We start from the raw sequence: 15141 nt of genomic DNA on the forward strand, positions 1-15141 counted from the left end.
GTGGGGAATTATTTAAACTCTCTGAGTCTTGGTTTCCTCATATCTTTATAAAGAGCAATATTAATACCAACATTTCAAGGTTAGAAATAAAATTTTGAGCATGACAAATAAAATATGCACAGTGGCTGGTCGAGAACAATTACTCAAAAGTTATACCTATAGAGAAAAGAGTGCAGCAGAATGGATTAAGAGAAAAAGCTCCAATGCTAGGGGGTCCACACTCAAGAAACTAGCCACTTCTTGTCTATGTGACCCTGGGCAAGGTATTTACACACTCTGTGCCTCAGTTTACTCATCTGTAAACTGAAGACAAGAATAGCATCTATCTCCCAGGGGTTATAACTTACTAACTATAAAGTACAAACAGCTGCTCCTGGCATATTAGGGATCACTGAATGCCAGTTTGGGTTGGTGGTTTGTTTTTCAGTTGAGTGGATCCGGTTCATTTTACAGATGAGATAACTGCTTCCCAGAAAGGTGAAGTCATTTGTCCCAAGGTTACACACAGAGGTCTCAAATCCAGTCTCCTGCCCTGATGCCTCTCCTTTATCCCACTGTCTTGACACATCTTTGCCCGCATGTCCACTGTGCATTGCTCTTTGGTATTAGCTGTCAATGTGTCCCTTCTCCCACATGTGTCTTTCATGACGCACAGGTAAATTTTCCACAAAAGTAGAGGTGGATTTCCAGGAAGCTGATTAAAGATTAGGCTTTCGGTACCTTCCAAGTGGGCTTTAGCAAAGTGTTTGTATGGTCACCTGCTTTCTGTCACCACTTCATAAGGAACACATTTGCATATCTTTTTTCTTAGAGGACTGGCAAACTGTAAAAGCTTCAAGCCCCAACAGTATTAATCCACCTCTGCTCAAATAGAGGCAAAATGGGAGGAAAATCAGGCTCTGTTAGCTCAAGTAGTATCTTGTATAAACCCGTATCGATCACCTAAAACAGGCTTCCCCTTCCTATTGTTATTTTTCATTTATCAGAGTGCTCTGCTTAGTTCTCCAAGGCACTTATCACAGTCTGTATTTCTTGTGCATATTTACTTTCAGTCCTTAATTCCTCCATGGTGTCTGGCACATAGTAAAAACTTGTAAATACTAAGTGAGTGAGTGAGTGAATGAATGAATGAACAAATGATTCTTTTTCATTTGTCAGTTCTCAGCTCAGACACAGATACACCCAGAAAACCTTCCAGGGTCCCCAGGACCGTGTTGGGTATCCTCCCTGTGTGTGCTGTGCTCAGGAGTTTTGGGCCGTTTACGGCGGCAGTGAAATTCCATCTCCTATGGCTGCTGATGGCAGACCCTCCGCATGCTCTACCATTCTATGTCCAATGCCCAGCACAGTGCCTGGTACATAGTAGGCACCAACAAGTACTGGATTCAAATAAATTCCTTGAATATAAAAGTCTGAATGTTGGTACACTGTTTACGGAAAACAAGAAAACTAAATGCATTGAGTGCCTGTTTTGTGCCCAGTATTGAACTAAGTATAAGTATGTACAGTAGCAAATACTTAACAGCTCAGGGGTAAGAGCTATTTTCCTTCACTTCACCAATGAGGAAATGGAAGCACAGAGAAGTCAGGGCTTGAGATCACACCCTAGAGAGAATCAGGGGCAGCATTTGAACCCTGGGTCACCAGGTTCCAAAATCCCTGCTCAAGTCACTAGGCCACTCTACCCGTTGGCAGAACAGTCACTGATCCACAGGTTGATCTTTTCTTCTATGTTTGTTTTCCTACTTCCCACATAGCTGGTGAGCTCTATTAAGCCAGGAACAAAGTCTGTAGCATCCTTTGTATTTTGTCAATGCTGGCTGAGAAGAGTGGTTAAACACAGTGGGATGCGGGAGCTGCTGCGTTCAGCTGCCTGACAGAGGGAATGTTTTCAGGCATCTTGACATTTCAGACACAGAATCAGCTTCCTCTCAGGAGTAAAACTAAATCTTGCCTTTCTCAATCTCTCAGGAAAAGCAGATGCTAAGTTAGAAGAAATGTGATGGGGGGAAAAGAGCATACAAATGACAGCACCAAGAATGGTCTTGGCAGCTGTCACTGGCTTGGGTAGTTTTCTTAAGAAGCTTGCCTGGGCAGAAAGTGTTGTTTCCTTATAAAGAGATCAGAGGACCTAAATGTTATCCTGGCATCAGTGGGCAGGGTGACTAGGCCACCTGAGCACAAATGCAAAGACTCTAGGCAGAAGTATTTTCTTATAGGTATTTACACCATTTTACTTGGACTCTTTCTTTCACACCCTTTTCTTTATGTGCATATTTTCCAACAGCCGAAACAGCACTCCAGAAATGTGCAGGAAGAAGTTAGCTGAATGTGTTCCAGTCCCTTCTTCTGTGCATATCTATGTGTTTTAAACACAAAACAGATAATGCACACGGTGCTTAGGCTGCCAGATACTAAGTTCCAAGCATAACTGATTCTTTTATGTTAACTATAAATAATATCTTGGACAGGTCACAAGAAACTACTGAAAGATACTGAGTAATTACATAGCATGGAAAAAGTATTTGCTATGATTTAAAATATGTGGAATTTAATATCAGATCTGAAAATTCTGACCAATCACTTGGCCTCCCTGGATCTCTTCTACCATGTGGTCAAGCACATGGGCTTTGGACTCGGTGCCCCGGTTGGAATCCTGCTTGTGACTATAACCTTGGACAAATCACATCGTCTTTCTGGTTTTCTGTTTCCTTGCTATAAAAGAGGGCTAATAATACCACCTTTATTTGGTTGTTGAAAAAAATAAATTTTAAAACGCATAGAAATGTAAAGTGCTTACGTTATGGGGCAGCACTGGGCTTGATAAATGTTGCTATTATTAATAGTATCATCATCAAATGAAGAAGCTGAGCCAGAAAATCTGTCAGATCTTTTCCTGGCTCGATGTGCTAGGTCTCCAAATACTGAGACGCAAAAAAATGTACCAATCCCATAGTGAAAGAGTTGGGAATTACAGCATTTGTCAGAGTGAAATTAGTGACAGAGACTGCCCCTGGGGCTCCAAGGACTTTCCCTCCGTATTAACCATGTCTTTTATTTTCATATGTTTTATTTGTTGTATTCTGATTCTTTGACATTTGGGGCCTCACTGAATCTGGAGGGACTGTCCCTCCCAGTTTCCAGAGATAGTAAACAACTCACTGGAGCACTCTTTTCAAAGGCAAGCCAACCAATCCAGAGCACACCCTCCCAACCACCTCCATTACTCAGCTTTCACACGCTGGGCCGCTATCCATCTGTCCTAATCACCCCAGGACTAATTCAGTGCCAGGCAACTGGGGGATCACCCCGGTGTCCCAGAGCCCACTGAAATTCAAACTAGCTAATCCACAACCTGCTTACTCTGACTCTCCCATTCTTTCCTCCTTCCACAGAGATGTGTAACACATTCAGGAAGTATAAATGTGTCTATATCACCTGTTAAAATGCTTTATTTGAATGGGGACTGTTGCAAATCTACTAATCCAGTTTGAAGAATCAGAAAATCCCTACGCAGCACATGACAAGAAAGCAAAGCATCAAGTAGAAAACAAGAAAGAGCTTTCCCACTCAAGCTCTTCCTTACTGACACAGTAAAAATGCCGCTTGAGGCTAGGCATGGTGGCTCAAGCCTGTAATCCCAGCACTTTGGGAAGCCAAGGTGGGTGGATCACTTGAGGTCGGCAGTTTGAGACCAACCCAGCCAACATGGTGAAACCCCATTTATCCTAAAAATACCAAAATTAACCAGTGTGGTGGCACACACCTGTATTCCCAGCTACTCAGGAGACCGAAGCAGGAGAATCACCCGAACCTGGGAAGCAGTGGTTGCAGTGAGCTGAGATTGTACCACTGCACTCCAGCCTAGGGGATAGAATGAGACTACTTCTCAAAAAATAAAAATAACAATGAAAATTAAAATGCTACTTGAAACCTGATCTCAAGTTTGATTTTTCTATAGCGGGAGGATTTCACTGACAACTAGGTTGAGATTTATCACAATTTTAGTCATACAACAGGTACCTTGAGGAGAAGTATAATGTCATAGAAATCAGACTAGCCTAGCTAGCAGGAGACCTGGATTTTAGCCTATGCTCTGGTACTAACTGTAAGGTAAGGTCAAATCACTTAGCGTCTCTATATCTTGGATTCCTAATTTGGAAACAGTTCTATTTGGAGGCAGTTTAAAATGAATAAAGTGATCCAAGTTAAATCAATGTCTAAAACCTGTCTTGGTAGAGAAAATGGTATAACTATTAATCCATGATGGTTTTCATACTATGAAACCGTTTTGCTTCATTTCTTTGAGATATATAATAGGCTAAGATGATGTGGATCTTAACAATTAGTTACACATAATATAAATGCATAAAAATATTGTAAGTTGGGAAGAGCAGTTCACTACTTGGTTATTAAAGCACAATGGGATGACAAGCCATCAGTGCTAAATATATTTCCAAATAAGTGATCTGTGAGAGTTATTAAACAATCATAACTACCTACAACTAAATATTTTCCAGCACACTTACATTATAGCATAATACCAGGATCCCTAAAATTATCATAGGAATGCCTATACTGAAGCATACCACTGTTGCTCCTCATTGTATCTTCTCCCGCATGCTTCACATTTGAACTCTTTCAAAAACATTTTCAACATCCCAGATGTATCACCCAAGTTTGCCATCTTCCAAAAAACAACAACAACAACAAAAAAACAAAACAAAAAAACCCACCATCACCAAACTCGGGAAGACTCTTAATTAGAGCAGTGTTAGAATGTGATAGATCTAGCCTGGAATCCCCTTGTAGCCATTCACCGTGTACAACCCTGACCAAGTTATTTAACTTATCTAAATGTCCTATGTTCAGATTTCTCAGGTAAAACAGGATAGTAACAAACACAAAGTTGGGTTGTGAGAATTAGACATAAGGCATAGATAAGGCCTAGCATATGGTATGTATTCAGTAAATGCTAGCTATGCATATTTTTATACAATTTGTTATTTGCCTGTAGAAATACATAATTATCCAATGAGTATTAATTTCCCTTTATAACTATACTACAAGTTCAATACGCACAAAATCTTTGTATTGGGCTTCTTTTAAATGTTTCACAAACTAATAGGCCACAATAGTATATATAATAGTATACAGTATTGTATACACTATAAAACCAATTTTCACACTCCTAGAATCAGATGTACCTTAAGGGCACATAAAGAACACATGTACCTAAAGAGGAAGAAACTGGATTATGTTTTAATTGCAACAATAGTAATGGCCATTAATCTACTATTGTGACTGACGAGGGGGGAAAGTGAAGGATTCCCAAGTGGCTGAACCCTGACAGGAGTGTGGGTGACTGCAGAGCAGGAGAACGGAGGCCCTAGAATGAGGTCCCAGGCCTGACTGTCTATAGACTTGAAGGGCTTTTTAAGAAACTGGCAGATTTTGGAAGATTAGAGACAAATCTGGAGAGAATGATATTTCAGAGACATTTTGATGAACTTACGGAAACTGAGACGCGTGAGGCGGTACTAGAGTAGAAGCAGCTCAGGAATCTCAGCTTTGGTTGGCTCAGAGAAGAGCTACATTCATCCGGAAGTGAGATGTAGACAGAAATAACTTATTTCAATGCCCCCCAAAAAGGTGAGTGAATTAGCACTGGCCTGGTACCAGCACTGAGTGTTTTAAGGAAAGCATTTTTAAGTGTGAAAAATAATTTATATTATTTGAAATACATATGATTTACATTAAAGATATATCATTTTGTACCTCAAACGAAGAATTTCTGTCAAAAACCCACACTGAAAATTTGCTAGAAATTACAAGACTGCCTTAACACACCATGTTGATGTTTTATGTAAATGATCCCAACAACTATTTTTAATTATCTCTACGACAGAAAGAATAGAGGGAAAAGTGGAGCTATCAACCAGAGGAATGATAGTTCTTTCATATTAGCAAAAAGAACATTGTCATGGAGTTAAGGGATGTATAGTTTCCAAATTAATTTAATTTTCCATTCACCAAACCTCTGAGAATTAAGGGACCTTTCTTAAAACTTAATATGAAATATATCATATAACAATTGGGTTGCCTACAGTTCAAAAGGAAGAGAATGAATCAGGACCCAGAGATGAAGCAATGGACAAAGCTTTTCAGCCATACAGAGGAGTGTGGGACTGGTATCTACACTAATTGAGGTCAAGTTCCTGAAGAGTAACATTCCCAATAAAAATGGCTTTGGGGAACAATGGAGCAGGGAATATGCTCAACCTAAGGCCTACTTGTACAAGTTCTTATTAAATTATAATTAGACTTGAAAGACTCCAGAGTTAGAATAAGTAAAACAGTAACGACCTATTGAGGCTATCTAAGAAGGTACCTGTCTGTGTATGTACCTACAACTTTAAGTTTTACTTTAAATTTCTACTTTAATGGAACCTTTAGGATGTTTAAAGTCATTCAGTTTATATAGATTTTTAAATAAGTGGATGTTTTCTTTTTGTAAAATAGTTAAAATTATCTACTCTGGGATTGTTTCTGTTTGTTTGTTTTTGGCTTTCCATATTTATGAATGGAAGCTTATTGTCAGTCCTGCAGATCAATCCTGGTACCAGCACCAAATGGTAGTAGCTGCTGTAAATGTCTCAGAAGAAGGTAGAAAACACCTCTTGGGAAATGCCTGATTACAGATCAAATCAATTTGAGAGGCAGAAGTATAAAGGAATTTTTTAAAAAGGTACCAAAACTTACTGTAGAAACATTTTGCCTATGTGCATATTATGATGTCAATAAAATATTTACTACATCAGTCTTTTTCATGTAACCATTTGTTTAATTGGTTACTTCATCTTTTATATGACCTTGGACCTGCCATCCACATATATTTTCCTCTGCTTTTTGCTCACTGGTCTCCCAAATTTATCCCACCAGTTTGGCTACCTCTGATCTTCTGGAGGTAAGGAGAGGCAAAAAGGTAGCCAAACAGTCTCAAAACTTCAGGGGAACTTTCTATTTTGGGAAGACTGTTTCATATAAAATAAATGAAATAAATATTTTATTTCATTTGTTTTGTTTGCATATATAAGCATGGCTCTTAGAGTTGAAAACAGTTTTCACAGTATAAATAGACTATCTTTGACGTTGTATCTGGAGCTTTATGAAGGGTCTAAACCTATACTTTTCCTAAATTTGGTTGTTTATCTTTTTAAAATGCCCGGGAAAGGCTGCTTTCTGTGACATAAAAGGCCAGATCTATTTAGCCTATTTTACAGACTATGAAAATGGCAAAAAAGGAGTCACAGACTTTCTCAAGGTTACACAGATCATAAAGGACAGAGCCGGACTTCAAGTTCCTTCCTCCAGCAACAAGATAGAGGTTCGGATTTTTCTTTTTCTTTCAAAGACTCTTAAGGAGTGCCACATGACAACAAGGCATAATAATTCACCCTTCGTATCTTAAAGAGTAATCACCACTACTGTCTTTGAAACAGAATGTTCTGCAGCAAAGAGGCTGGAAACTGAGGCTTGTGGATGCCATGGAGACAGAACAAGACAGAAAGTTTCTCCTCTACACATGGATATGTTCGACACTCTAGCCTGAAGAACACCTCCAGTTCAAAGCCACTTACCCAAATCTGAAGCTTGATTCTCTTTTCATTTTTGAATACGGTTTTTACTTTGAAATCGATCCCCACTGTGCTGACGAATGCAGATGTAAAGGAGTCATCTGCATAACGGAATAGAAAAGATGTCTTCCCCACACTGCTATTGCCGATGATGAGTAATTTGAACATGTAGTCAAAGTTCTGATCAGAGGAGTCTTTCTGGCCATACCTGGCATCTTGGGCAGAGGCCATCTGTGATAAAAACAAAACAAAAACCAAAAGGTATAGATCAGACTCTCATTTGATATGAAGTTGGCAGCATATTCATTATTGGGTGTGCCAGAAACAGATGTCAGACACTCAGCAGGCGAACGGAGAGTGCTCCCCAGTCTTCTTCTGATACTGGTATCCATGGCAATAATTCCCTGCTGGAAGACAGAACAGCAAATCTTACAGGCCTTTCCAGCTGTGCTGGTGCATGTCACTGTTCAGCATTCAGAACCAATCAAAGACACCAAAGGGGATGTCTATAAGGGTAACATGACAAGCAAAGATATAAGAAATTGGCCAGGGCATGTGGGCTCTGAAACTTTATAATCCTACTGATGGAGACACCAAAGTAGCTGAACAGCAGGGTGTTTCTTCCCAAATTACCTGATGATTAGAATCTCTCTTATTTCATAAGGAATTACACCCAAAGCATATCTCTACTTCATTTATTATCATATCAAATCAACATCCTAACATAAATAGCAGTGTGTTTTAAATTAAAAATCATTGTGATGGCAAATATGTACAGTTAAAACAATGTGTCAGATACTATTAACTTATTTAATCCCTCACAATAACCTGATGAGATGGGTACTTTTTATTATTATTATACTTCAAGTTCTGAGATACATGTGCAGAATGTGCAGGTTTGTTACATAGGTACACATGTGCCATGGTGGTTTGCTGCACCCATCAACCCGTCATCTACATTAGGTATTTCTCCTAATGCTATCCCTCCCCTAGCCCCCTACCCTCTGACAGGTCCCAGTGTGTGCTGTTCCCCTTTCTGCATCCATGTGTTCTCATTGTTCAACTCCCACTTATGAGTGAGAACATGTGGTGCTTGGTTTTCTGTTCTTGGGTTAATTTTCTGAAAACGATGGTTTCCAGCTTCATTCACGTCCCTGCAAAGGACATAAAACTCATCCTTTTTTATGGCTGGACAGTATTCTATGGTGTATATGCACCACATTTTCTTTATCCAGTCTATCACTGATGGGCATTTGGGTTGATACCAAGACTTTGCTATTGCAAATAGTCTGTAATAAACATACCTGTACATGTGTCTTTAGAGTAGAATGATTTATAATCCTTTGGGTATATACCCAGTAATGAAATTGCTGGTTCAAATGGTATTTCTGGTTCTAGATCATTGAAGAATTACTACATTGTCTTTCAACCATAGTGAAAGACAGTGTGGTAATTCTTCAAAGATCTAGAACTAATTTACACTCCAAGACGGGTACTTTTAATATTTCCATATTAAAATGAGAAAATTGAGGCCCAGTGATATTAAATAAGTTGCTCAACTTCATACCGGTGTTAACAGTAGAGGCAGGATTCGAACAAGCAGTGTGGTGCCAGGGCTCACGTTCTTCACACCTGCCCTACTTCCAAATGATGGCTAGGGAGGCTTGCACAAGTGCCCTAAAAGACCATGTAGGAAATATTCACTGTGAAATGCATCAGTGGAGAGCCTGACCTGGGTTCAAAACTTAGCTCCACTACTTATTGGCTGTGTGACCCGGGTTTGTTATTTTAAATTGGTGTGCCACAGCTTTCTGCCCTACATGAAATGAAAAAATATAATATCTAACTTGGAACTCTTGTGAAAACAATAGATGATATAGCTGTAAAGCAGATATGTAAAGCATCTAGCATAAAATAGAAAATGGTCTCTACAACCAATTACAAATGCTTTAGGCAGATATTGACTTTTATTCAACCTTTTTGATGATTATCTTAACATCTATGACAAATGATATTGCATTACTTCTAAGTATCATTTGGCTCAATATAGAAAAGAGGTATTTAGAATGTTGCATCTACTGATTAGTACATTTGCTCAGCACATTTTCTGATGCTATAAATTATTTGGCAATTGTTGTTCTGTTTAATATGGTAGCCTCTAGTCACATATGGCGATTTAAACTTACATTAATATGAAATAAAATTAGAAATTCAGTATGTCAATCATACTAGCCACATTTCAATGCAAATAGCAACATATGACTAACAGCTAGTGTACTGGACAGGGCGCGTACAGAACATTGGCATAATTGCAGAAAGCTCTATAACAGAATGCTAGGCTAGATCGCCTATTTTCCATTGCCCATAAAAGCCGATTAATAGTTACATCTTTCTCTTTGGGGTAGGGGGAGGAAAAAGGAGAAGCTCCAAGCAATAGGAAAATGTTAGAAACACTAACAAATGAGAGTGGATCAGACTCGATTCACTCAGTCTCATCTAGGACAACACTGGTTGCCTGAAGTCAGGGTGTGTGTGTGTGTGTGTGTACACATATGTTTACAGAAAACTGAGGAAAAAGGGAAATGGTGAGCTACTGTATTCCTCTTCTACAAATACTTAATGCCAGCAAGATAATACAATTTTATGTATAACAAAAAGGACAAAAGAAAAACCGTGTGTATCTCATGAAAGTTAAGGGCAATAAAGATTCAAATTGCATTTTATGTTTTCTTATTAAACATAAGCTTAAGCATTTCTCTTTTTAAGTCTATACAGCCACACCAATATATTCAGAAATTGTGAAAACCTATAACAAACACTTCCCGGAAGGCAGAGGTAGGCCTCTAAAACAGGCAGATAGCATCACTTTCTTTTTCGGCCCACCAGCCCACATGCTAAAGTAAACTTTCCCCAACACACACAAGCCAAGGGCACAAGCAGGACTGCAACTCCTGACCATGAATTTGAACTATGATATCTTGCCATGACGATTTCCGGTGCCCCAGGAATCCAGTTAACTGTTGTTTGGCAGTGCCTTTCACCATTTAATAGTCCTCTCCTATATGAGCTGCTAAGTTCAAACAGGCCTAATAATGGCCTTCATTATGAAGATTCTTCTACCTTTTTTCCTATAAACCAGGCTGGATTTGGGGGTCTGGTAAGAACGCTCAGCTAAGCCACAGCCAGAAAAGAGACACTATACATTTCCCAGAGCAGCTCACTTATTTGGCCTGATAGCCTCCTCTCTGTTGCACCCCATAACCCTATGGTGACATTCCAACTGAGGCCTGAGGATCTCTGGGATGCCTCAGAAGAAGATGTAATTAAGACTGCTGCTATCAATCTCAGGTCCCATTCCAAAATTAGGTTGGTTTCAAAACCTGAAGAAACACAATTGTCCCTCGGTGTTTACAGGGGTTCGTTCTAGCACCTCCCATGGATACCAAAATCTGCAGAAGCTCAACTACTTGATATAAAATGATGTGGTATTCACATATAACTTATACATATTTTCCTATATACTTTAAATTATCTATAGATTACTTATAATACCTAATGCAATGTAAATGCTATGTAAATGGTGGATATTCTGTATTGTTTAATATACGATAACAAGAAAGAAAAGTCTGTACGTGTTCAGTGCACATGAAATTTTTTCCCAAATATTTCCTATCTGCAACTAGTTTGGTCTATACACAGGAACTCATGGATGTGAAGGGCAAACTATTTAGACATCATTAACAGATAGCCTTTTGGAATATAACTGCAGGCATTTAGATGAAGACAAGCACAACTGGGACAGCAATATCTTTAATTTCAAGGGCTAATATAACTTGTGTTGGCGACAAAGAAGGTAATGGGGGCAAAAGAGGGTGTCTAGGAGGGAGACAGAGCTGGTGGGCGTGTGTACCCAGCAAAATTCTTCTTAGGGAGAGCCTCTAAATGATTAATTAGAAAAAGTTATCAACTTACTTACTCTTGAAGACTGTTTATGGGTTTGCTTTCTTTCTTTTTAACTATTCCCTAATTTATACACATAATAAGATTCACAAAGAGCCAAAAAGATACGCATTGGGAATGTATGTGTGTTTTTGTAAAACTTCAGAATAATGAAATAAATCCGAGCTCAGAGGATGAAGAAAGAAACAGCTCTAATCTTGCTCAGACCACAAGTGAAGCAATTTGACAGCATATGATTGTCAAAGAGGCTTATAGACAGGCACTACGTAAGTTTACTGACATCTCTAAATGCCAAAGTCACGTGAACATTCTCAAAATTTTCATGGGGAAATATAGCTGAAATCTGAATAGAGGAGCAGGCAAGGAGCACATCAAATTTCATAATAGATTTACAAATGTAACTCTTCAAATGGCATTAATTTCAACTTCAAATAACAAATAACCATAGAGTTGGAAAGAATCTTCAGGGCAGTGCAACTTCCTACCCATCATGTCCCTTTCATGGCACCCATCATCTGAGGTTGTTGTCCTAGCTTCGTCCTTCACACTGAGCAGCAAGATGTTCACTATGCTGTGAAGCAGCCTTTACAGCATAGAGAGAATATCCGTATCTGAAGGAACTCATCAGGCTCTGTAAGCTTTCTCTCCTCCTGCTTGGATGATCCCAACTGATTTAGCCTCTCTTATACATAGGACATGTCTGAAAATAGAACATCTCCTGCTAGGTTAAAACTGACACTGCTTCAGATTTTCAAAGTCCCATGTGTGGCTCTCATACTTGGTCACAGTATTTCAGATATTTATCTACTTAGTGCAAAGTAGAATGAAACCATTATATCTTACCAACTTGACTTAACAGTAGTCTCCAAAAATGCTCATCACTGTTTTCACATGTAACCACAGCCTTCTTCAGAGTTGTTCACATTTGTTTTTCAAATTACATAGGAAAAAGAAATTATCTGCAGAAATTAACTTGTGCACTCACAAATCTAAACTGCACTAAGCCATTCTGTGGATCTGATGAGGAAAAACAAAAATAAGCCGTTTCGAAGTTACCGTTTCATACAAACAGCCCCATTAAAAAGCAGGCGAAGAACATACACACACACACACACACACACACACACACACACACACACGCATGCATGCATACACACCTCCCCCCCTCCCTAGGAACACAGCTAACCAGGGAAGTGAAAGATCTCTACAAGGACAATTACAAAACACTACTCAAAGAAATCAGAGATGACACAAACAAATGGAAAAACATTCCATGTTTATGGATAGGAAGAAGCAATACCATTAAAATGGCTATACTGCCCAAAGCAATTTATACATTCGATGTTATTCCTATTAAACTACCAATGACATTCCTCACAGAACTAGAAACAACTATTTTAAAATTCATGTGGAATACTATATCAAAGGAAAACCCTGCAGGACAAAAGAATCTGAACAACAGCCTTCAGCCCGAGACTTTCTCTCTGACAGAACCTACCCAAATGAGAAGGAACCAGAAAACCAACCCTGGTAATATGACAAAACAAGGCTCTTCAACATCCCCCAAAAATCATACCAGTTCACCAGCAATTAATCCAATCCAAGAAGAAATCCCTGATCTGCCTGAAAAAGAATTAAGGAGGTTAGTTATTAAGCCAATCAGGGAGGGACCAGAGAAAGGTGAAGCCCCATGCAAGGAAATCCAAAAAAGGATACAATAAGTGAGGGAGAAATAGTCAAGGAAATAGATAGCTTAAAGAAAAAAACAATAAAAAATTCAGGAAACTTTGGATACACTTTTATAAATATGAAATGCTCTGGAAAGTCTCAGCGACAGAACTGAACAAGTAGAAGAAAGAAATTCAGAGCTTGAAGACAAGGTCTTTGAATTAACCCAATCCAACAAAAAATAAGAAAATATGAACAAAACCTTCAAGAAGTCTGGAATTATGTTAAATGACCAAACACAAATAATCAGTGTTCCTGAAGAAGAAATTTCTGAAAGCTTGGAAAATATATTTGGGGGAATGATCAAGGAAAACTTCTCTGGCCTTGCTAGAGACTTAGGCACCAAAATACAAGAAACATAAAGAACACCTGGGAAATTCATTGCAAAAGATCTTCACCTAGGCATACCGTCATCAGGTTATCCAAAGTTAAGACAAAGGAAAGAATCTTAAGGGCTTGAGACAGAAGCACCAGGTAGCCTATAAAGGAAAACCTACCAGATTAACAGCAGATTTTGCAGCAGAAACCCTAAAAACTAGAAGGTATTGGAGCCATATCTTCAGCCTCCTTAAACAGAGCAATTAACAGCCAAGAATGCAGTGAAACTAAGCATCATATATGAAGGAAAGATACAATCATTTTCAGACAAACAAATGCTGAAAGAATTTGCCACTACCAAGCCACCGCTACAAGAACTGCTAAAAGGAGTTCTAAACCTTGAAACAAGTACTGGGAACACGTTAAAACAAAACCTCATTAAAGCATAAATCACACAGGACCTATAAAACGAAAAGACTGTTGTATGATGAATGCAACAGTACCTCACATTTCAATACTAACATTGAATGTAAATGGCCTAAATGCTCCACTTAAAAGATACAGAACCACAGAATAGATTAAGAACTCACCAACCAACTATCTGCTGCCTTCAGGAGACTCACTTCACATAAGGCCACACATAAAGGGGTGAAAAAAGGCATTTCATGAAAATGGACACCAAAAGTGAACAGGGGTAGCTATTGTTATACCAGAGAAAACAAACTTTATTTATTTATTTTTATTATACTTTATGTTCTGGGGTACATGTGCAGATTGTGCAGGTTACATAGGTATACATGTGCCATGGTGCTGGTTTGCTGCATCCATCACCGCATCATCTACACGAGGTATTTCTCTTAACACTATCCCTCCCCAATCTCTCCACCCCCTGCTATTCCTCCCCGAGCTCCCTACCCTCCAGGCCCAGTGTGTGATGTTTGCCTGTGTCTGTGTGTTCTCATTGTTCAACACCCACTTATGACTGAGAACATGCGTTGTTTGGTTTTCTGTTCTTGTGTCAGTCTACTGAGAATGATGGTTTCCAGCTTCATCTATGTCCCTGCAAATGACATGAACTTATCCTTTTATCCTTTTTCATGGCTGCATAGTATTCCATGGTGCATTGTGCCACATTTTCTTTATCCAGTCTATCATTAATGGGCATTTGGGTTGGTTCCAAGTCTTTGCTATTGTGAACTGCCACAATAAACATACGTGAGCATGTGTCTTTATAATAGAATGATTTATAATCCTTTGGGTATATACTCAGTAATGGGATTGCTGGATCAAATGGCATCTCTATTTCTGGATCCTTGAGGAATCATCACACTGTCTTCCACAATGGCTGAACTAATTTACACTCCCACCAACAGTGTAAAAGCATTCCTATTTCTCCACATCTTCTCCAGCATCTGTTGTCTCCTGATTTTTTAATCATTGCTATTCTAACTGGTGTGAGGTGGTATCTCAATGTGGTTTTGATTTGCATTTCTCTAAT

The 15141-nt window shown here is 38.9% G+C and overlaps 1 protein-coding gene across 2 annotated transcripts in view; it reads right to left on the reverse strand.

Annotated features, from left to right (window-relative positions):
* Positions 1-15141, reverse strand: part of RAB3C (RAB3C, member RAS oncogene family) — a 262422-nt gene that overhangs the window by 227856 nt on the left and 19425 nt on the right. For both annotated transcript variants that reach the window (XM_074385739.1, XM_003925826.4), the window contains exon 2: positions 7641-7868. In XM_074385739.1, coding sequence (XP_074241840.1) covers positions 7641-7868 — 228 coding nt within the window. The remainder of the gene's footprint in view (positions 1-7640; positions 7869-15141) is intronic.

This window comes from Saimiri boliviensis, chromosome 1, assembly GCF_048565385.1.
Source record: "Saimiri boliviensis isolate mSaiBol1 chromosome 1, mSaiBol1.pri, whole genome shotgun sequence".
Taxonomy (NCBI): domain Eukaryota; kingdom Metazoa; phylum Chordata; class Mammalia; order Primates; family Cebidae; genus Saimiri; species Saimiri boliviensis.